Here is a 24,171-nt window from a genome sequence, read left to right on the forward strand (position 1 = left end):
TTACTTTCTGGTCAAATGAATGAAATTTCGTTCGGTGCTATTTTACTTCCTCAATTTACAGTCCAATACCTTGAGGGCTGAGAGAAATTCGGTTGTTTAATGAATCTCGGGCACACCTTCAGCTATACAAACATTAAACGATATAAATTTCCAGATGTGTTAGGTGTATGTACTGATAAAATATTAATAGTCATCATTAGCACTTCCTTCACTTCCTTGCAACATGTATTAAGCAAATAAATAGCTTTAATTAAAACGAACTATAAATATTGTTGGGGAGGATTGCCTTAGACTGGTAGCATCCACCAAAGATGACAGCACTATTTACGAATGCGGCTTATAGCAACGCATGGCGTGCTATGAGCCACTCTTATGAAGCGAGGAAACTCAGTTACGGTTGTAGCAGTAGTGTGCAGAGGGCTGTGAACCAATAAAAGCCAGCTTGGTTCTCGTGAGATGTGATTGGGGCGAGTGTTGCATCGAACACTGACCATCGACGCCTCAGCCACAATTTTTGATGAAGATGTTCGCCTCTTTTTGACATTATAAGATGTTGGGTCTATTTAAAGGGTTGGTGACGTCTTGCACCCTGCGTGCTGTGACTGTGTTGCGGGTTGCGTGGCTATGAACCCAGCCCGATGCACTGAGAGGATTCACGTGCTCGGGCTGGCTGTGTGCCGGGGGGTGGAGGGGGTAGCAGGCCGCCAACATGGCGGCGCTATAAGAGGCTGCGACGCGCGCGCCGCGACACTGCAGTGTCGAGTGTCGGCGGAGAGAGTGCTCGCCCACGACTGAAGACATGACGGCGGCCTTGCTGCCCGTGCTGACGGTGAGTGCGGCCTCTGGCGCGGTGCGCTCACAGACCTGTACACGTCTCTTTCCCGAGGGGCAACATATTTTTTTTTTGTAATATATTACCTATATTTATAAACAAATGCATGGCACTAAATAATTTATTTCAAATTTATGAACCATACCTACCAAAATTCGAAAAATAATTCACGAAAGTAAACTGAGTGAAAAATGATTGATACGCCCTAGCACTATCCTTAGACCTGTAAAAACTAAGAATTCCTTCAAAACGATGCACATTCGACAAAAATTATGTAGATAAATAATTTATGATTTTTAAAATAGTTTTAAAAATCTTTATTGATGCATTTTCTTGTCGGTAATGTTTATCATTATTCGGTTTCTTAACTATTGATAAATGCTCATCCTTGTAGAATATTACTAACAAATTTACAATTAAAAAACTTTAGCATCAAAATTTAATAGGAAATATATTTTTCACGTCAATTGATAGTATAATTGAACCAAGACAATACCAATGGCCACAAAATTGTATTTATTCGGTACACAGCATTAAGTTTAATCGAATAAACAGTAAATGCTTTAAAATTTGGTTTAAGCTGAATAAATACATCTTTGTGGCCAACCGTATTGTTGTGTGTCACTATGATGTAAAAATATATATTTTTATAAAATGTTGGTTGTAACACTCTTTATTTAGAACAAGCGTCTTGGATCAGTAGAAGTCGCTTAGCTATTTTTATTAATATTTTAATTTTAAAGTCTCTTTTTTAATACTGACATACTCATGGTCAACTAAATTTTTGATAGAATTTTTTTTAAAATTATAATTTTGTCGTACACCCAACTTGTAAATAGTAGGTATGTATAACTAGTAATTACTTTGTTTTTCCGGATTTCTTAATGCAATAGATGACGTGATTGTTCCTAATGGGACGAATAGATCATAGTAGTTTAATGGTCATGTAATATTGCAAGATTTTTTAAAAATTTAATAGGAAAATTTGAAATTACCCAGCATTTTTAAAAATTAAACACTTTTAGATAGATGCATAATCAGGGGTTAAAATGCCGTTCCTTTAGTTTACAGAACACATTTTCTAAATAAAATATTGACAAAGAAATAAATTTAAAAGTTATTTCAGTTTTTATGATTTGTATAAGGTCAAAAATTTTATGACCAAGGAAGGAACTCGTTTTCCAAACAATGTATTAATTACCTATATTACGTGCTGTACTTACAAACTAAAAATTGCACACTTTTTAGTTCTTCGTTGCACTCAAGTCTGGCAAACCACTACGGATTCATGATCCGAAATATGTCCACTTAGAAATTAACGTTCTTCTTTAAAACACAAATATTTATTCTAACAAGGATCATAGTCCACCCAATCTTTCTTGGTCCTGCAGTACTCTGTAGAACCTTCAAGGATGTTGGATTTTGACATTCCAAGCGATCATTTCCTCTACTCTCCTGGGTCGGACTCTGAGACCAACTCCAGGCAGGTGTGTGCTCTCAGCTTCAGCACCTCTGCCTGAAGCCACACTTGCCTGAGATTGTTCTCCTGGGTCGGACTCTGAGACCAGCTCCAGACAGGTGTGTGCTCTCAGCTTCAGCACCTCTACCTGAAGCCACACTTGGCTGAGATTGTTCTCCTGGGTCGGACTCTGAGACCAGCTCCAGACAGGTGTGTGCTCTCAGCTTCAGCACCTCTGCCTGAAGCCACACTTGCCTGAGACTGACGAGCCAGTGAGCTGTAAGTCCTTGGCTTGGAGCTGACCTGGCGTGATGTGCATACGTGCAACCAAAGGACATTTAGCTGTGGACATGTCATATTCCGCGTGGCAAGTATCACCTTAGGTTCTTATGCAACAACCACAGGGTTTTAAATTTTTTTCAGCTCTGTGTGTTTACTCACAGTTTGCCGTCAATCACTGCCCAGCACAGTAGAGGGGGGGGGAGAGAGAAATGAGAAGGCATAATTATTTTGAAAATCTTCACCAGCATTCGACTGGACCGGAAAGCAGATTTTAAAATTTAGCTCTTATCAATGTTAAGGGGTAGGGATAAAAACTATAAAAACCTGAGCACATGTCCGACAGAAGATTTAATTTTGTTTAAGGAAACATAAAACGATTTAAATAATTGGTTTCACCTTAAAAACCCTTATTTAGAACATACTGCGTCATATTTGACGTGCGAGGCACTCGCTCTATAATACTGACTAATGTGTTAGAAATTCATCCGTCAACACATTCGGGTTGTTCCAATCGATTTTCTCTTTAGCGCGGAGAGCTTTTGCTCAATTCGGTCCGAATCTCGGCGGCGTTAAATTACACGGACCTGAGGCAAGATTGTCCGGATTCTGCCGAAACAAGTCAAGCAGGAATGTTACGTCACATCTCGACGCAGGACCCGCTTATAACCGAGCACGGGAGCACAGCTGTCGAGCGGTTACCTCACAGAGCGAGTTCCTCTGTGTGAGGGTTCAAACTACAGTCTGGGCTGCGGAAATATATTACTGAGTAAAGGCAAGTATATTTTGATAAATCACCAGGTAAACCTATTGAATACATTGTTACAATTACAGCGGAAATCAACAAAATGAGTGATAAAAACATGAGCAAACAGCCACCAATTCTGCAAAACCGCGGCAAATAGAATTGTATCCGCGTAGTAACCGGGGGTTTATTAATAGTTTAAGTTAGAAGAAGATTTCTAACTAAATAAAGTATTTCAATTTGTGACTGGTAAAGTGCTGGATCGCAGGCAGCAGCTACTCATCGCAGCCGTAATATATTGTACATCACTCCAATATCCCACGAGAAGGGAACCTTGCATGGATATAGTTTGGAATTTGAACCAAGCTGCAAAACGGGGCATTTCCATATTTCAGTAGCCGATTAATGACTTCATTCGATATTTGTAAACCAGGTAGCCTATCATATTTAGTTGTTAACTGGGTTTTTGCATTTCAAGATAGTATAATCAATTTAATTTATCTGCGAATCATCAAAAACGTCGTGATTGGAATATCTTACAAAAAATTATTCTTGCAACTTTAAATATTTATTTTGATTGAACTCTAGTCATACACAATTCGGTTGTAGTTTAACAGCGATATCTTTTTACTGACACGAGTAATAAAGCTTAATAATACTGGCGTAAAACCATTCGGGCAGCATGTGTTCTCATGTTGCAAATAAACATGTAATATGAAACTCGGACATGAAATTTAACGTAAAAATCTCTAAAATAATTCCGAGCGTAATAAATATACGAAGCAATAATTTTCCCCTTTTTAAAACCTACCTATAATTAAGTTTAACAAGATAGTAATAATCTAACCGAACTGAACCCAACCAACCCAGGGTGTGTTAAGCTAATTGTTATTTATTTTATACAATTTTTCTTAGTTTCATTTGATGCGCTTCGGGTGATTTCGGAACAGGATGATGCATTTCGTGCGCTGGTGTAGACGGGGTAACTTAAAAAGAAAAAGAAGTAAAGTTAGTGCACTTGATGCGCTGCATGTAGTTTCGGGACACCTACGATGCTTTTGGTACGCATGGTGTGGGCAAGTAGTATAAAGAAAGTTGGCTTCATTCTGTTATTCCATGCCATGTGACACTCTACTCAAAATATCCCAATGGTTGGCCAAAAAAAAAAAAGATAATAGTCTACAATATTTGTAAAGCAAAAATTATGAAAGGGCAGTATTTTTCATGCAAGCAATTGACAAGCAAGTATGAAATAAAAATAAAAACATACAAATTAGTGCTAGAGTCGAAAATAATTAATAATTGACTCGTAAAAATATATAATAGAAGAAGGATATGTTTAAATTCAGGTTAGGCATACCTTGCATATCTTCGTATACACACAAAACAGCATCGTTGGCAATAATACACGAGCTAACTTCAACACACAATAATTATAAATATATTCCAGGGTAGTTTCACCATCATAATGTTTCATTTGGCACAACAATAGGTATTTATGGGTTTATGTTACTAGACGTGGGTCCGCTATCTTTGTCCCACATTTACGTTCATCGACTTACGTTTCATTATCAAGAAATTACGTGTAACAAATGCCGTATATTGGTTCAGGCCTCAAATAATATTTCATGCTGAGGTAAAATTCTGACTTTGTGATTCATTAATGACCTTTTAAACAATTTTTATTTGCTATGTTTATGCACTTGTTTATTTATGATGGCCTGACGTCTTCAAGTGAAAATTATACGTTATTGATATGTATATACATAAACACATATTCCAAGTTGGAATAAGTGTGGAAAGAATTGAACATTGTCTCAAACCTCGTTGTAAATACTCGAACGAAGTCAGACCTGTAAATATAGTTGGGTGCAACCGGTGGTTACCAGCACAGCCAAGCTGTGACGTCATCACGGGTCTGACAGATCACGTGCTACTTCCGTGGCTGTCATTCAGCGCCGCTGGGCTCGGAATGCAGTCGCTATAGGTCAATGTGAACCTGAAAGTTCTGCGCCGTCTCTCTCCAGCGGAGAGAATATTGTGTTGTGTTGTTGGGGCGAGGGCGTATTGGAAGGAGGAGAGGTGAGGCCTTGCGCATGTTCCTCCCCCCCCCCCCCCACCCACGCTTCTTGAGCTGGCTCGTGACGTCACTGGTATACCCTCGGGACACCTCCAGCGCCAAGCTGTGGCGTTAGAGCCGCAGTAACTCTAACAGGGAAACTTCCACAGAACGCTGGATACATTTCGTTTCTGAACAACGTAAGCTTGGTGCTATAAGTTGTAAACAGAGTGAGTTGGCGCTAATGTAAATCGCTGACCCGGCCGTACGGATATCTGTTTATTATGGTTTACCAAAACCAATCCAGATTTATGCTGGTGATGTCAGCGATGCCAGTTTATTTTCAAATGTCCCTGATTTGTGTAGTTATGTATTCTTGCCTCAAATTAAAGTGTTTAAATTACGAAACGCAAATAAAGTGAGTGTGAGTGCTAAGGAATATGCAGAAAGATTTATATCACGAGTGAAAACACATGTCAAGGATTCTTTACGAGAAAATAGATTTAAAACGAAGTTAAACTAAGGAAATTCATTTAATATCCATTAAAGATATATTGCATCCAAGCCAAAATTATTCGTATAATGATTCTTATAAAAGAAATATTACTCATGTGAGAACATGTTGACACTATAATAAATTCTCCTAATGGTATAACATTTGGCCACTCCTCTTTGGATGTGATTATATATATATATATTGTCACGTGCACCTAGCCGGTGCCACCACCATTTCTGTCACGATCCACTTTCAGAGGGGGGAGAGAATCGTAGCTCTTTACATAGAAACAACTCGCTTGGCATCAACTAGTCTTAACTTCATAAAATACTTTACTGTACCTAGGATCATAGGTTCGTCATCCCGTACAGGATGTCTGGTGAGAGCTGAACTAAGGAGATTTTGCAAAATAACATAATACTTAATTAAAATTATTTTATTCTTAAAGTCAAATACTCAACATCATTTTAAAGAACATTTAAATAGCGGGATTACAATTTAAAACAATAATCTCTTTACTTCCTTAACGATTGAACGACCTTACAAGAGAGAGAATGAGAGAACTTCACTAAACACTTCCCTAGTCCTTCCGAATACCTCAAATCATAATTAATACTTAAAATTAAAACAAAGATAAGTCCATACTCACATTTTCCGAAAAGCCTTTCTTGATCGATTACTTTAAAAAAATAACGTAGGGGCCTCTCCTGCCCTTGAAATCCCGAACGAACATTACATTTTAAAAACTATGACGCGTGACCCCTGACGAGGGCCATAGCCTCCGCCCGAAAGCTTGACGACTACATTATGACCTAACTTAAATTAAACGACTCGTGGCCTCTGGCGTCGACCATAGCTTCCGCCCGAAAGCCTGAATTCCTACATCACGAACGAACTAACAACTCGTGACCACAGGTGAGACGCATAGCCTCCGCCTGAGTGAGCCCCGAGTCACCACTCACTTGCGCTTAAATTCGCGCGCCCTGCCGCGCCTACCATAACAAAAGCTCGTTATTGAAGTCAAATTTACTAAACAACTAACTAGAACACCTGGGAAGACTACCCCCCCTCTACCCCAATGTGCAGGCCACACCGCGCGGCTTGTTACGACAGCGCGCCCCAGTAACTGCGGCCCGTGGCTGCGCCAGCGCGCGGCCAAACAAACAAACAAAATTCTGCAAGCCCGCAGCGCGCCGCGCCGGCCCCGTGCCCCAATTACATGGTCACGCCACTTGCGCTGACGAGTGAACAGAGCAGCCAGCCCAGAGTCCCGTCAGTAAAGTCCCTAAATTTGATTTCAACAACCCTGCAAAATTTCAACCCGCGACATAACCCTCCCCTCACAGAGCTCGAGCCCCATCGAGCTACCTCAAAATTACAAATTGTCTTTTTCCATTAAACCATAACTATAAATTCCTCATTTCACAAAAATAATAATTTTCTTAGTTCCTTGCTGTCTGAACATACATCTAAATTCTGCATAAGATTTATTTTAAAACAACAAGTATTCATAAAATTAAATGTAAAACTTTTATCTGGTTTGTTCTCACAGGAACCTTCAGAGGCTCGAGTTCTCAATTCTAAAAAAAATTGTTCTGTTAGTGAAGCTCTCTTTACAAATTAAATTAATGTTCTTAGTTTCTCAGTATTCGTTAAACAATGTGCAAATTCTTGATAATTATTATTATTTTTTTTTTTTCGGTTTCCGTTTATTACCATACTTCTTTCGTTCTTCAAAAAAAATTAAGTGTCCTTACAGTGTTTCAATTAATTAAACTCTTATCTCGTGAAGGTTGGTGCAACTCCTCGAAGTCAGTGTTGTCGAGAAGAGTAGCTCCCTGGGCTGGCCATCAGCAAACACCACTCAACTCCAACAGCTACTGGACTGGCTTCCAGGGCAGCTCACAACTTCTCCCCACATCTGCTTCGGAGTTGTGCCATCCTCATCACGAACAGATTACAATTCTGAAACATCATCAACAGGCATTACCATCACGCCTGACAAATACAAAACTAACTACTAAACTGCAATCGATGGGCAAGGATGCAAACACACAAAAAAATAAAATTAATTAATTCAACTGCTAACATAAAGTATCCCACCCTTAGCATAATCTAATCAGGCAAATAATTTGATAGGAAAAACTTAAGGAAGGGAAACATGACCTCCAATGATTTTCCCTAACTCTTGAGTCTTGATCTTCTCTATACAGCAAATAGTCCCCACGAAGTAACTGGGTTGAAGGTCAGTTCACATGACCCACCCATAACCTCTTCTACTCTTCTTTTCTTCTGGGGGCAACCACAATGCCCACCAATCTCTCTCCATGGTGCCGAACCAGCTATCCCATGAGAGTAAACAACGTAGTCAATAGAAGCGCAGAGGGGAAACACCAATCTCTGGCTTGTCGAGTCATAAAACTGCTTTATCTTCTTCTTCTTCTGAGTAAAACATCTGATTAATCTTGCTACTATTCTTCCCAACAATAAAAAAAAAGTTCATCAGGTATCTTCATAAAAAAACATTCTAACTAATACTAAGTCTTCTTTTTCTTCTTTTTTTTTTCTTCTGTTAGATGTAATAGAAGGCCATGTTAGGGAGGTTATAGGGAAAAAGAGTGGCCAATTCCCACCCCATCACCCACCTAGATCATGACTAATTAACTTTTAAACTTTCTATTTCAAACAAATAAAAAAAAACCATTTTTATTCAAATTTTTAAATTATAGCTACTTTTCCTTCATAACCTCAAAAGCAAATCAATAATTCTAAATGAAATTGTGATTTACTGCATCCTTGTTCCATCCGATCTGTTTGTTTATAACCTTTCTGGTAAAGTATAAAATTTTCAAACATTACTAATTCAAAAAAAAATTAAATTCTGGTGTCCTTTGAGTTACAATTAAATTTACTATTTCTTAGCTTGAAATAATTTAAGTTTTCAAAACTATTTCATTGTCTAATTCACAACACCTAAAAATCAACTCAAAACAACAAATCATCAAAATCAATAAGATCATCTGACCTACCTATCAGTACGGTGAACTTGAACTGTTCGTACACATTTATAATAAGCTATTGTATTGAAATTCCAACCTAAATAAGGTTTTAAAAAAAACTACTAATCCCTCTGTAAATTAAGAAAATTAACTTTAAAAATTAAACTTAAGGTATTAGTTCTTTTTGACAGCTACCACAACTCACTAGTTCCATTACATTACTATAACCTAAAAAGTTCTGTAAATAATGTTTATAACAAAAAAAAACTCCAGTTACTGTCTTCCATAAAAAAAAATAAAACTTTACATGACCTTATTAATCTCCACTTGTAAGTCCATGGCTGCCAGCTTTCTCTTCTCTTGAATCTTCAGTCTTGGCTCTTGTTTCAGTGATCTTGTATCTTGTCTCTCGAACTCTTGTCATCTTGTAAACTGGACTGCTGCTCAGCTCATCTTAAGGAATCTGTAACAGTTTCAAAAATACATGTTAATTTAAATTACATAATTCCTGTTCTTTGGTCCTAAAAAAAAAATTGTATTATTAGTACACATTACCCTGAAACAACATTATTATTCATTGTTTATTACTTAAAAAAAATGCTTTACCATAAAATCCTTTTTTGTTCTTTTCATTAGGCCTATTTATTTTCCTTCTTCTTAATTAAATTCTGCTTCAAATGTTAATCTTAACTTAAGACCTACCATATATTTATTATTCATTACCTACATTATTTATGTTACCCTAAAATTCCCATAAGTTTCTAATACTTCCTATCAAAGACATTCTCTCTAAAAAAAAATTTACTTGTGACTCTTAACTTAACAAACTTAAAAAAAACTTTTACACTAGACTTAACTTATTATTCATTCTTAGTTACTAAATTTCTATATGTAAACTTTAGTACTTACAAACAAAAACTGCCTATTTCTCTCTACCTCTTAATCTCTTTCAATTATTACAATAATAATGTTACCTTGCATCTTTAAACTTTCTTCTTTTCAATTAAATTAGACATCTCATAACAATAAAAATTCTGCCTATACTCTTCTTATGGGTGTACAAACCAACAACAAAATTTCAAATTCTCAAGTTTCCTTATATTTAAATTATGCAATGCACATAACCTCTGTGGTGCCTGTACCCTTTTAGGCCTACCACCTTCTCCTCTCACAGCATGACTCTTATTCCTCGGGGTCTGTATTCACTGTTACAAATCAAATATCTCAAAAAAATTAAAAACAAATTTATTATTTTAAGAAAACAAAAATTTACATTGAATTTACTATGGAGCCTGGAAATCTTAATGTCCCACAGCAGCTAACATGACTAAATCCCATGGAACCCCAGGTTTACATAACCTGTGCCCAAAAATTTAAGCATACCAGGCTTTCTCTGCACTGGTTTTACAGCATCACACACTATTTAGGGCCCCTGATCTGCCATCAGTCCCAAGGAGTTTTCCCACAACCCCTCTCTACACAAGCGCCTACCGCATTCCTCTCAATTGGCTATCGGTTTTACGGCATTCTTTTGGGATCCGACCATCAAGTTAGGGCTAATCGAACATTAAACCTCCATACTTCCAAACTAATGTAAATCAATTAAATTTTCTCTGTAATTTCTTAAAATCCAAATAAAAATTATTCAAACATGCCCAAGAAACTTTCAAAAAAAAAATTCATAATCTTATCTTCAAACCCTTAAAATAAAAATAAATAGATTACTCTGTTTTCTCCTTAATAACTGTAAACTGTCAACAAATATTATGTCGTAAATTTAACTATGCTTACTGACTCTAAATCATAAAATCTCATTCGTCCTAATTAATAAACAACCAATTTCCTTGAGATCTCACTGTATCTCTCATACTCAAACTCCACTGGCTGAATATCTCAATAAATTCAAAAACAATTATCTAAACTCTTAAAGAAATTCCTCCCCAATTATTCAAACTTCTTCACATTATTTTATTTCATTACTTAAAACACCTTACTCAAAAAAAATTAATTAATTATCTAGCTATCTTCCATTATTATTTATTTACCGAACAAAACTTTCTCCTAAATTAATTTAGTAAAATTCAATTTCACATTAGGCAAGTACACTAACTCTCTACAGCAATGTTTCTCATTTCCCTCCTTCCTAACTGAATCCAATCTTACTTAACCTCCAGGGAATTTACCTCACAAAATAACCAAAAATTTCACTGTAGTGCCTATCTGCTATAGGCCCACTACACAGCAAGGGACTCTAACCCCACCAACAAACTTCATTGAAATGGTACCCTATCCCATACAGGATAGCCACTTCGGTACTACCATGGGGAACTCCTGCCCCAAACTACTCACAACTCTCAGGATTCTCCTGACCCTTAATTCCGTAGTCAGCCCATCTCCTATGGTCTGCGCTACAATTCCCTTTCTTCCCAGGGACACAACGCCTCACCTTAGGGTCCCTCGCCCTAATGAAAACATTAATTTTGTCTCTCTGTTCTTTTGGAGTAAATTCCCTCTACACACAAAATCTAGCCTTCCCAGTTTTCTCAATGCTTATCGATTTTATAGTGTACCTCCTTAATAATGTTTACAAATCCCAAAAAAATATTTTTAAAACCGAGGTAGAATTTAACTAACAAAAACATAAACAACTTACAACGAAACACTTCTAGCCTATACATCATACACTTCTTAAATTAAATTACTTACATACTGAAAGTTCCTCTTCTCCTAAAACACACTTAAATTTAAATGTATTTAACCAATAGTCTATTTTCTTATCGCTAAGTTACCGTACAGCTGATCAAAACAAGGTCACGGCCTGTCCACGTCTCCGTATGAGCCCGTGACGTCACCGAATTCCATCAGGTGCGCCAACCCTCGCTTGCGGTTCCTCCGTTCTCCGCTAGGTCTCAGCACCTCCCCGTCACGTGTTCATTCTGCCACGTCCACTGACGTGTCGTTCTGAAACAACTCTCAACATTTTTCTAATTAAAACAAAACATCACTATAAATTCTATAACTCTCTTTTACATAAACTCTCGTTTTCTCTTTAATTCCTTTCTAACGTTTATCCTTCCCTCGACTGATTTAATTCGTACGTCTCGTCTCCTACGCGCACGAAAACAAAACAAACTTCTCTTGAAAATAATTCCTATTTACGACAAAAAACTTTATTTTAAATTTTAACTCTCTTAACCTACAATCTTAAAATTAATTTCAATTAAATTAAACCACTTGCATTATCTCTATTAATCATTTAAATTATAACGTATTCTCCTCACGTAAAAATCCCTGATAAACTCAACGACTTAAAACAACTTATCACTATAAACTTTATCCTTACAAGTATACTCAAATAAACATCTGTTACGTCAAAAAAAAATCTCAAAGACTTCCTCCACTTAGATTAAATTCCGTAATCCTCTCCTCAAGTAAACTCTTAATAACCTGCTATCAGAAGCTGAAACTAACTTAATAATAAACATAAAAATCTACCTCTCTCTCTCTCCAGAAATAGAACCTATCCGGCGAACTCTACCCTTTCTATCACGTGCACCTAGCCGGTGCCACCGCCATTTCTGTCACGTGCACCTAGCCGGTGCCACCACCATTTCTGTCACGATCCACTTTCAGAGGGGGGAGAGAATCGTAGCTCTTTACATAGAAACAACTCGCTTGGCATCAACTAGTCTTAACTTCATAAAATACTTTACTGTACCTAGGATCATAGGTTCGTCATCCCGTACAGGATGTCTGGTGAGAGCTGAACTAAGGAGATTTTGCAAAATAACATAATACTTAATTAAAATTATTTTATTCTTAAAGTCAAATACTCAACATCATTTTAAAGAACATTTAAATAGCGGGATTACAATTTAAAACAATAATCTCTTTACTTCCTTAACGATTGAACGACCTTACAAGAGAGAGAATGAGAGAACTTCACTAAACACTTCCCTAGTCCTTCCGAATACCTCAAATCATAATTAATACTTAAAATTAAAACAAAGATAAGTCCATACTCACATTTTCCGAAAAGCCTTTCTTGATCGATTACTTTAAAAAAATAACGTAGGGGCCTCTCCTGCCCTTGAAATCCCGAACGAACATTACATTTTAAAAACTATGACGCGTGACCCCTGACGAGGGCCATAGCCTCCGCCCGAAAGCTTGACGACTACATTATGACCTAACTTAAATTAAACGACTCGTGGCCTCTGGCGTCGACCATAGCTTCCGCCCGAAAGCCTGAATTCCTACATCACGAACGAACTAACAACTCGTGACCACAGGTGAGACGCATAGCCTCCGCCTGAGTGAGCCCCGAGTCACCACTCACTTGCGCTTAAATTCGCGCGCCCTGCCGCGCCTACCATAACAAAAGCTCGTTATTGAAGTCAAATTTACTAAACAACTAACTAGAACACCTGGGAAGACTACCCCCCCTCTACCCCAATGTGCAGGCCACACCGCGCGGCTTGTTACGACAGCGCGCCCCAGTAACTGCGGCCCGTGGCTGCGCCAGCGCGCGGCCAAACAAACAAACAAAATTCTGCAAGCCCGCAGCGCGCCGCGCCGGCCCCGTGCCCCAATTACATGGTCACGCCACTTGCGCTGACGAGTGAACAGAGCAGCCAGCCCAGAGTCCCGTCAGTAAAGTCCCTAAATTTGATTTCAACAACCCTGCAAAATTTCAACCCGCGACAATATATATATATATATATATATATATATATATATATATATATATATATATATATATAAACAAGCTGCTATTGATTATTAGTGACATTTTTTTGAAAATGTATTGAAACACTCAACGCATACATGTTGGAAGATGGTCAGGAAAGTGAAATGCGTGGAACAGCGTGCCAGTCAAGCAACTGGTACTGCACACACTGTAGGGCGACACACCGATACAGCACCGCAGACAGCAAGCAGAACACAGCAGGTGCAAGAAAACCCAGGAAGCCACATTGTCAGTTTACCTGTGAGATCAAACTCTAACGTTAATTGTGGAGTGGTTGTGGATAACTTGCTTCTATCATTATTCCTGCTACACAGAATGGAGATATTTAGATCCCACCAAGTAATTCTACATTACACGGATTATTAGTCTTTTCCGTCAATATTCTTGATTTAATGTAGCACCAAGTGCCCACACGTATTTGCAAGGAACTTAAATTTGAATTTGTCAGATACATTGGTGCTCGCTAGAAAGGTGTAGCTGTTTCCCTAATTCTATAAGTCAAGGTAGAAACTCCAGATCTCGTCCAATGGATATAATCCTGGCTCGAGCGTCAGTCAATGTCTGTACTGACGCTTGTGGTCAAACCTTCGAGCAGTTTTTGTACATAGTGAGTGTCTACCCTGCAGTAAGGGTTTGTAAATTTTTACTTAACCATGCAACGTAACTACCTTAATATTGAGGTTCAATTTATCATGTGTTTCGTTACTGACGTCTGACATGGTGACGTGTGTAATGATCATAGCCTACTTGTCAGACAATTAGAATGTATCATCTGACACCTGTGTACGCACTTTGCGATATCAGCTTACCGTGTGTTCAGATGAGACAAGACTTGTGAATAACGTTCCACTCGAATTCTATTACAGCTTGGTCTTGGTGCCATAAAATTAATTGCAAAAATAGTTTTGTTAACCGGTTGTTTAATAGATGAAGAGGAATTATGCTATCAAGATGGTTTTTGCACGTGTTAAAGGAAACCATATTTGCTGGTTGATTGTTTGGGCTAAGGCAGGGTCGGCAGACCACGGCTCTCTGCACAGCACACAGGCTCTGCAGCTCACTGCTGCCACGGCACACAGTCAGACGGCCCGGTCACAAGGCTCGTCCTCAACACACGGCTCCAACCACTAACACCGCTCTCGCCCGTGTATTTATATTTTAATAATTAATTTATATAATCTTGTTTTCTTGTTTTATCTGTATAGCTGTACTAATGACAACCATATATTTTTTGTACATTTACCTATTTTTTCATCTATTTTTTTAAGACTTTGTGTTGAATTTGTGAATACAATATTTTGATTTCCTCTCTTTTTTTTTTATTCGTCTTAAAATTCCATACATATACTGAGAATCTACACGTTGCGGCTCTCTAGAAAATTGGAGAATCTGTTTACTCAATATTTAGCTTATTTCTCTCAACAGACTGCCAACCTCTGGGCTAAGGTGGTCTCAGATGTTTGACACGGGGAAAGTTGTAAACATGTTGTCGTGTTATTCGCCCACCAGGAAACCCACGAAGAGCGAGAGGGGCGTGGCCAAGCGCCTGCGCATGCGCGCTAGAGACGCCATCACGTTCTGTCGCTCAGCCCGGGAGTTAAGCCTACCACTCCCTAATCTCTGCGCACACGCCCGAATATACTCGGGCCTTCCTGAACTCCGCGAGTAACCAACTCTCATGACATTCGCCTGTGTGGTGAAGCGTGCACCCCGCCGTGCTTGCAAGCAGCTGGCATCAGTAATGACAGGCATCATGTAACACAACGATTATAGGCTTACTTGCTGCAATTTTCAAATCAGTATTTTTCTCGCTTTGATGGCTTGAGTATCCTTGTTATTTCAAACTGATACCTTTATGTCGCGCTTTTAAACCGCGTGTTATTAATCAAATTAAAAAAAACGAAGTTAATGAAGGAAAGTATTCGGTCACATTCTGCAAGGAGGGGGGGGGGGGGAACCGGGGTCACATCTGCATGGTTGAAAAGTTAGAATTTGAAAACTTTTTTATCTCAAGTTAATTGCTGCGCCATGTGAGTTAGACGCCTAAACCATTGGCTGAATGTTGTTTTAGAATTGTAGCAACGATTTAAAATTACTTTTTTATGAAAGTGTCTTTAACGTTGGTGATTGTAATTCAAACTTACTAACCATCACAGACGTTACCAAACACCATTTCCGCAATGGTTTGGGCGGAACAGTATGGCGATGGTGAGGTTAAAAATTGACTTGAACTACGTCACAGCAAGCCGTCACCTGACAATCTCTATCTCCATTTTCGGGAGTGTGCAAATGTATTTGTGGACCGCAGGCCCGCTCTGCCCGAGTATTGCAGCCTGGCCACGCGGCATCGTGGTCCTCCCACGCGCACAACCCCGCCCCCCATAGAGGTCGCCCTGAGGACGGCAGGCCCCCGCGCGGCGTGCGGCCCGGGACTCGTCAGTCACATGGTCCTCGCCGCTATCCCCGCCCCCCATAGAGGTCGCCCTGAGGACGGCAGGCCCCCGCGCGGCGTGCGGCCCGGGACTCGTCAGTCACATGGTCCTCGCCGCTATCCCCGCCCCCCATAGAGGTCGCCCTGAGGACGGCAGGCCCCCGCGCGGCGTGCGGCCCGGGACTCGTCAGTCACATGGTCCTCGCCGCTATCCCCGCCCCCCATAGAGGTCGCCCTGAGGACGGCAGGCCCCCGCGCGGCGTGCGGCTCGGGACTCGTCAGTCACATGGTCCTCGCCGCTATCCCCGCCCCCCATAGAGGTCGCCCTGAGGACGGCAGGCCCCCGCGCGGCGTGCGGCCCGGGACTCGTCAGTCACATGGTCCTCGCCGCTATCCCCGCTCCCCATAGAGGTCACCCTGAGGACGGCAGGCCCCCGCGCGGCGTGCGGCCCGGGACTCGTCAGTCACATGGTCCTCGCCGCTATCCCCGCCCCCCATAGAGGTCGCCCTGAGGACGGCAGGCCCCCGCGCGGCGTGCGGCTCGGGACTCGTCAGTCACATGGTCCTCGCCGTTATCCCCGCTCCCCATAGAGGTCACCCTGAGGACGGCAGGCCCCCGCGCGGCGTGCGGCCCGGGACTCGTCAGTCACATGGTCCTCGCCGCTATCCCCGCTCCCCATAGAGGTCACCCTGAGGACGGCAGGCCCCCGCGCGGCGTGCGGCCCGGGACTCGTCAGTCACATGGTCCTCGCCGCTATCCCCGCCCCCCATAGAGGTCGCCCTGAGGACGGCAGGCCCCCGCGCGGCGTGCGGCTCGGGACTCGTCAGTCACATGGTCCTCGCCGTTATCCCCGCTCCCCATAGAGGTCACCCTGAGGACGGCAGGCCCCCGCGCGGCGTGCGGCCCGGGACTCGTCAGTCACATGGTCCTCGCCGCTATCCCCGCTCCCCATAGAGGTCACCCTGAGGACGGCAGGCCCCCGCGCGGCGTGCGGCCCGGGACTCGTCAGTCACATGGTCCTCGCCGCTATCCCCGCCCCCCATAGAGGTCGCCCTGAGGGCGGCAGGCCCCCGTGCGGCGTGCGGCTCGGGACTCGTCAGTCACATGGTCCTCACCGTTATCCCCGCTCCCCATAGAGGTCGCCCTGAGGACGGCAGGCCCCCGCGCGGCGTGCGGCCCGGGACTCGTCAGTCACATGGTCCTCGCCGCTATCCCCGCCCCCCATAGAGGTCACCCTGAGGACGGCAGGCCCCCGCGCGGCGTGCGGCTCGGGACTCGTCAGTCACATGGTCCTCGCCGCTATCCCCGCCCCCCATAGAGGTCGCCCTGAGGACGGCAGAACCCCGCGCGGCGTGCGGCCCGGGACTCGTCAGTCACATGGTCCTCACCGTTATCCCCGCTCCACATAGAGGCAACATTTTAAATTGCAAAAAATAAATTAAATTAACGTGTACCTTATTATTGGCGGAATGAAACATTTGACATATTGAACGGAAAATTGTAATGGTAATTACAGTAGGGGAGACCGCGGCAGGTTGGCATCAGGGGCACGTTGGCACAGTCGCTGTAGTTCTCGAAACAGACGCAGTAAAGCACCACCATTACTACGCGAGGTGCGTCAGTCGAGCGTCTTGTCCCTCTTTTACGGTACTGAAAATTGTGAGTTTTTCAGCGGAAGAGAGAACTTTTTGTGTTTATTGAACATGTAAGTAAAATTGTGTTTTAAATTAAAATCCTAAATAGCATTGTATATATAATGTAATTTTTTGTATATAATGTATTCATCTTAAAGACAACTGTTTAAGGTTTGATTTTAGCTATCAAGAAGAGTTAGTTTTGTTATGTTGATTTATTGAGGGTAATGTAAAGAAGTAACCAAGGAATGGGGCACATTGGCACAATGAATAAGGGGTAGGTTGGCACACTGTGCCAACGTGCCCCATAACTGAAAAAATTATTAACAGCCCATTTTTATATCCCGATAATGTTTATGCAATATTAATAATAATATCATTTTTTATTATTTATAATATATTTGCTATATTTTACAACTAGTCTATTCAATATTGCTTGCAAAAACTGAGTATGAATACTAAAAATAACTGTTTGCTTGTTCCTAAAATTTCACAATGGTGCGCACATACAAGAAGACGACTACCAGGGCCAAGTGTCAGCTGAAACAATAGAAGCAGCTTTACTTGCTGTAAAAAAAACGAACCGTTCAATAAGGGGAGCAGCTCAAGATTTCGGTATACCATATAGGACACTGGCTAGATATTGCGCTAATTATAAAAAAACATTCACTATCTGGGCCAGCATCACCACAGTAGTATATAATAGAGGCTCCGGAAACAGGCGCCAGGCGGTGGTGCCGGTGCCGGCGTCCACCATCTTGGATTTGTGACGTCACGGCGGCAAAAATTCCTCAAAATTCCTCAAAAATGACTCAAAATTTCCCGTTTTAAGAAAAAATTTCCCGTTTTCGAGGGAACAATTCCCGTTTCGAGGGAAAATTTCCCGTTTTAGTCCTTAAAAATCCCAGCGGCTAGAAATGTCCTGATAGAGGCTTAAGCATCCTTAACTCAAGCCTCAGTTAAGCCTCTATCAGGATGTGACCTTGACCTTTGACCTTGACCCCGACGGCCATCTTGGATCCACCATCTTGGATGACGTCATTTCGTTTTCTCGAACATTCCGGCATTGTGTTATCCGCCATTTTGAATTATGACGTCACCGTTGCAATTTCCGTTACGGCCGCCATCTTTAAATTTATTATCCGATTTTAATGAAAAAAATTTAAAAATTATAAAAAAAATTAAATAATAAAATTTTTAATAAAATAGTTAAAAAACAAACATTTACGACACGGAGCTCGGAGTCCTCGGTTCAAACCCGACGAGTGCAAAAAAAATAAAAATGGCGACCGATCCTTCCCCCGCGGTGGCTGCGGGCATACTGGCTCCCTCCACTTTTTTTTTCAAAGCATATATATATATATATATCGTCAGGTAGTATGACGTCATGTCCGCCATCTTGTCCTCGTCTGCTGGAAGCCATCATCAGTGTATCGTCGGCGAGAGTGCGCTGACGCCATGTTAGTTTAATTCTTATCCGCTAGAGTGCAGTAATCATTTATTATTGCTGTGACACCCGACATCTTGTCATTTGGCCGCCATCTTGAAATCCATAATTATTTAGCTAGAAATTCGGGAAAAATTCCAAAATTCATTAAATAAATTTGTAATCTATATACTGATCAATTAGGTCGACTAAGGTCCTTGGTACGATCTAGGACGATGCAAAAAAAAATTAAATATAACATCAATTTAACATAATAGTAACAGGTTCGAGGAATTAAACACCGCAAGTTCTTTTACAAACATAATATTTATTACATAATTTCTATTCTACTACAGGATAATTTGCGAAAGCCAGCAATCTTATAATCATTTAGTTCCGCAGCGGTGTGAAATGACTAATTCTTAGCTCCAATCGGTTTATACCAGACAGAGTCCAGCCAGAACCATTACAGACATAGTCCACCTCTTCTTGACAGAGTTTATGAATACCGTTTTTAACAGTTTGCTTCACATCGTTAGAACTGTAAATTACTGCAGCCGATGTCTTGAATGCACACTTCTTCACTTTGTCATCGAACGGATATGGCTTTCCATATATACAGACCAACCACAAGTTATATTTCAAAGGTCCGTTTGTTGCTACATCATCAGTAAGCTGATTGATTATCTTCTGTCTGATATCGTCAAGAAAATTACAAATGTCCTTCGACTCACCGAACGTATTTAAATAATAGTAGTCTTTCAACGTTTCACGAAATGCAGACTGCGCCAAGTAGAAGCCATTATCGTTCACTTGTAATGCTCCGAACACAGTCTTAGGATTATTTTCCTGTTCAGACGTCATACCAATCGGTTGCTGCACATCGGTTTTTTTTGGTTGTACGCTTTCGTGTCTCCAATCTAAAGCGAGGAGTCGAAATGTCGGCAGGTAGTTCAGCAGTAGGAGCACAGACTCCACCTTTACATTTTTTCGCATGATGTCGCAAACTGTCAATTCGAGTAAACCATTTAAGGCACTCATCACATCGAAACTTCATCCGAGATGGATTCTTCGTGCATTTGCTCCGCTCATGTCTTCGTACATCATGGGAAAATGCGAACTACGTATCACAGTAGCTGCAAGGATACCATGGTGATGAAGACGATCCTTTCAGACCCGATCCAGATACAGGCGTTGCAACAGTAGTACCATTTCCAGGCATTCTCTTATGCAAATCGATGCATCGTTGTTGCGACGAAACCTTTACTTTCTGCCGCACAGCAGGACCTTTGCATTCCTTCATGTGCGTTTTCATATTATCTTTTCTGGCAAACTGCTTATGACATTTCTCACAAACAAACATTTTACGATATAGGTTCTTGATTCATTCGCTCCTCACGTGTCGCCGAGCATTGCTGCTGTTTGAGAAAATCTTGTCGCAGTGATAGCACCGATGTTCGCTAGTTGTCAAATCAGCATCCATTGAAGTCTCCATCGAGGTCGTATCGTCGATCGTCGTGGTTTCCTGCACATCCAGCTCAGTAGTCATTAAGCTATCTTCTGCTGGTGGTATCACATCTGTTGAAATCTCCTCCAATGTTGACGTCGTCGTCGTTGCCAACGAGATCTGCTCCACCATTGTCGTCGCTGACGTCAAGGTTCCCGTAAACGATGGTACAACGTCCATCGAGTTCGGAGTTAAAGTCGGTAAAGATATCATCGAGTTCTCAAGAACAGGTAATTACGCGACTTACGCACCAGATGAAATAATCTAGGTGATCCTTACACCGACGACGTCAGTAACAAACTGAGCGACCTGCTGTCTAGGACTCGCTTATATACATGCACCGGATGGAATAATACGCTAGTCAAATCAAGAATCATTTACAATAATACTAGAGTCAAAACAACATTAAAAAAAGGAAGGACCATCAACGAAAAGGCAGCACATTTGGAAGCACCGACAACGAAAAGACAGCACATTTGGAAGCACCGACAAAGAAAAGGCAGCACCGTCATCGAAAAGGCAGCACATTTGGAAGCACCGACAACAAAAAGGCAGCACATTTGGAAGCACCGACAACGAAAAGGCAGCACATTTGGAAGCACCGACAACGTAAAGGCAGCACATTTGGAAGCACCGACTACGAAAAGGCAGCACATTTGGAAGCAACGTCATCGAAAAGGCAGCACATTTGGAAGCACCGACAACGTAAAGGCAGCACATTTGGAAGCACCGACAACGTAAAGGCAGCACAATTGGAAGCACCGACTACGAAAAGGCAGCACATTTGGAAGCACCGTCATCGTAAAGGCAGCACATTTGGAAGCACCGACAACGTAAAGGCAGCACATTTGGAAGCACCGACAACGTAAAGGCAGCACATTTGGAAGCACCGACAACGTAAAGGCAGCACATTTGGAAGCACCGACTACGAAAAGGCAGCACATTTGGAAGCACCGTCATCGAAAAGGCAGCACATTTGGAAGCACCGACAACGTAAAGGCAGCACATTTGGAAGCACCGACAACGTAAAGGCAGCACATTTGGAAGCACCGACAACGAAAAGGCAGCACATTTGGAAGCACCGACTACGAAAAGGCAGCACATTTGGTAGCACCGACAACGAAAAGGCAGCACATTTGGAAGCACCGACAACGTAAAGGCAGCACATTTGGAAGCACTGACAACGTAAAGGCAGCACATTTGGAAGCACCGACAACGTAAATGCAGCACATTTGGAAGCACCGACTACGAAAAGGCAGCACATTTGGAAGCACCGTCATAGAAAAGGCAGCACATTTGGAAGCACCGACAACGTAAAGGCAGCACATTTGGAAGCACCGACAACGAAAAGACAGCACATTTGGAAGCACCGACTACGAAAAGGCAGCACATTTGGAAGCACTGACTACAAAAAGGCAGCACATTTGGAAGCACCGACTACAAAAAGGCAGCACATTTGGAAGCACCGACAACGAAAAGGCAGCACATTTGGAAGCACCGACAACGAAAAGGCAGCACATTTGGAAGCACCGACAACGAAAAGGCAGCACATTTGGAAGCACCGACAACTAAAAGGCAGCACATTTGGAAGCACCGCCAACGAAAAGGCAGCACATTTTGGATGCATCATCGAATAAGGAAGCACATTTGGAAGCTCCATCAACTAAAAAAGGCAAAAAGGAAGCACAAGTTACGAGATCTAAGTCTTAGTAAGAAATCATTATACAAGAAATAAAAACATTACATTCTTATAATTTAAATTATTTATTTTATTGCTTTACATTATACAAATGCAAGTAAAAAAAAGTCAATATTGTATTTAGCCAGCATTCCTCAGTTCCTTGAGTATGAAGGATATTTCTTTGATGCACGAATAGTTTCCTGCACAAAGCGAACCATGTAGAAGTCTTAGCCGGTCAGCCAATATGTTTGGATCTTTCCATGATGTGTAATCATTCTTTTCTACCACCATCTTCCTTGCACCTTTATAATAAATATTATGATCTCTGGTGTCTTCCGTTTTACCACCAACCTCAGGGTAACTTTCATGTTTGAGACGGTGATCATCACAAGCTTGATCAGATTTATTTAATATATCACGTCGTTTCCATCGTTTCGGTCTCAGGACACCGCCACATTCTTCGATCTTGGCAGCTTTAGGTGCTTCATCATAGTCTATGTCTTTGTCAACAGCCTCAGAGTCACTGTAACAATCACCTTAGAAGGAATCGTCTTCACCCAATTTACCGTAATAATTCGATGTTGATGATGTTGAAGTGTCTTCATCGTCTTCATGCTTCCTTTTTAGGAGTCCATCATTTTTACAAAGTAGGAAAGATCTACTTGAATTCGGCTGGAATATATTCTCACTTTTCACGTTAAGGATTCTTCCATTGTCTTCATTTACCGTAAATCATCAACCTTCTTCAATTTAAGTTCTTTGTCGAGATCGGAAGAGCCAAGAAAATTATTTTCGTAATGCAGATCACTCTTCCTTAGGCTAGTAGATTCATCGTTGTCCTCTAGCTTGTACGCAGGCTTGGCGCTACAAGTTCTGCCATGTCTTTTTAGGCTCTCTCTCCGCGTAAACGACTTGCTACATCGAACACAACTTATCATATTGCGCAGTGGATTTTTAACACAGTCATTCTTCTCGTGTTGTCTTTTATTCTTTCTCAAGATAAACTCTTTACTGCAAAACTTACACCTATGTTCTTTCGATACAGCGTCAGATCCCAAATCGGAATTCATATTAGTTACTGAGACTAATGCCAGATACCAATTGAGTGTTTTAAATTAGATTCAATACTTAAATAGAAATTTTTTCATATTTCATCAGCGAGAATTAATATATCTCATGCAAAAGTACTTTATGCATGTAGTTCTGCTTTTCAACAACAGATGTCGCCACATGTTGCTTGCAGGTAAATAATATTTAGTTATTTTATGCGGGATGCGGGATGCTCACTAACGATCGCAAAAGAAGGATGGCTTCGTTAGACTCCAAGGAAAAGGAAGTTCGTCTTGCATGTTGGTGCTCCACAGATGTCTCATGGCGTAATATTAATTTGACTGAGTAATGATATTTGTTAATTCCACCTGATAAAAATATTGCAAGTTTTGATTTAGTAGCAGAAATTATCGAATTAAATGTAACTCCAAATAAAATGACATGTCTCATTAGAACAAAAAAAAATCCATGCAGAGAGCGGTTTCTCAGAATAGTCAGAAACACTTGAAGAAACCACAGGAATGATTGCAAGAACACGGGAAAAACAATCAAAATATTGTCAAGAATAATCTGGCTTGTACAAGAACTCTATCTTTGCTCAACAATGATAAGTTTACAAGCTAGCAGAAACTGTTTATGCATTTTTTTTATTTTTTTAAATTTTTATTAATTTATTTTTATTTTTAAATATTTTTTCTTGTAATTTTATGATATCAAAGAAAACATGTGGTGGTTTTCTGTGTGTGCTTCCGATTAATCTGGTCAATATTATCAGGAGCACACTGAGAAAACCACCATAATATTAACAATAATAATCGGAAG

At 40.9% G+C, this 24,171-nt stretch overlaps 1 protein-coding gene across 1 annotated transcript in view; it reads left to right on the forward strand.

Annotated features, from left to right (window-relative positions):
- Positions 1-763: 763 nt before the first annotated feature.
- Positions 764-24,171, forward strand: part of LOC134541499 (uncharacterized) — an 88,959-nt gene continuing 65,551 nt past the window's right edge. The window contains exon 1 of the mRNA XM_063384993.1: positions 764-829. Coding sequence (XP_063241063.1) covers positions 800-829 — 30 coding nt within the window. The 5' untranslated portion in view covers positions 764-799. The remainder of the gene's footprint in view (positions 830-24,171) is intronic.

This window comes from Bacillus rossius (genome assembly GCF_032445375.1).
Source record: "Bacillus rossius redtenbacheri isolate Brsri chromosome 4 unlocalized genomic scaffold, Brsri_v3 Brsri_v3_scf4_1, whole genome shotgun sequence".
NCBI classification, from domain to species: Eukaryota; Metazoa; Arthropoda; class Insecta; order Phasmatodea; family Bacillidae; genus Bacillus; species Bacillus rossius.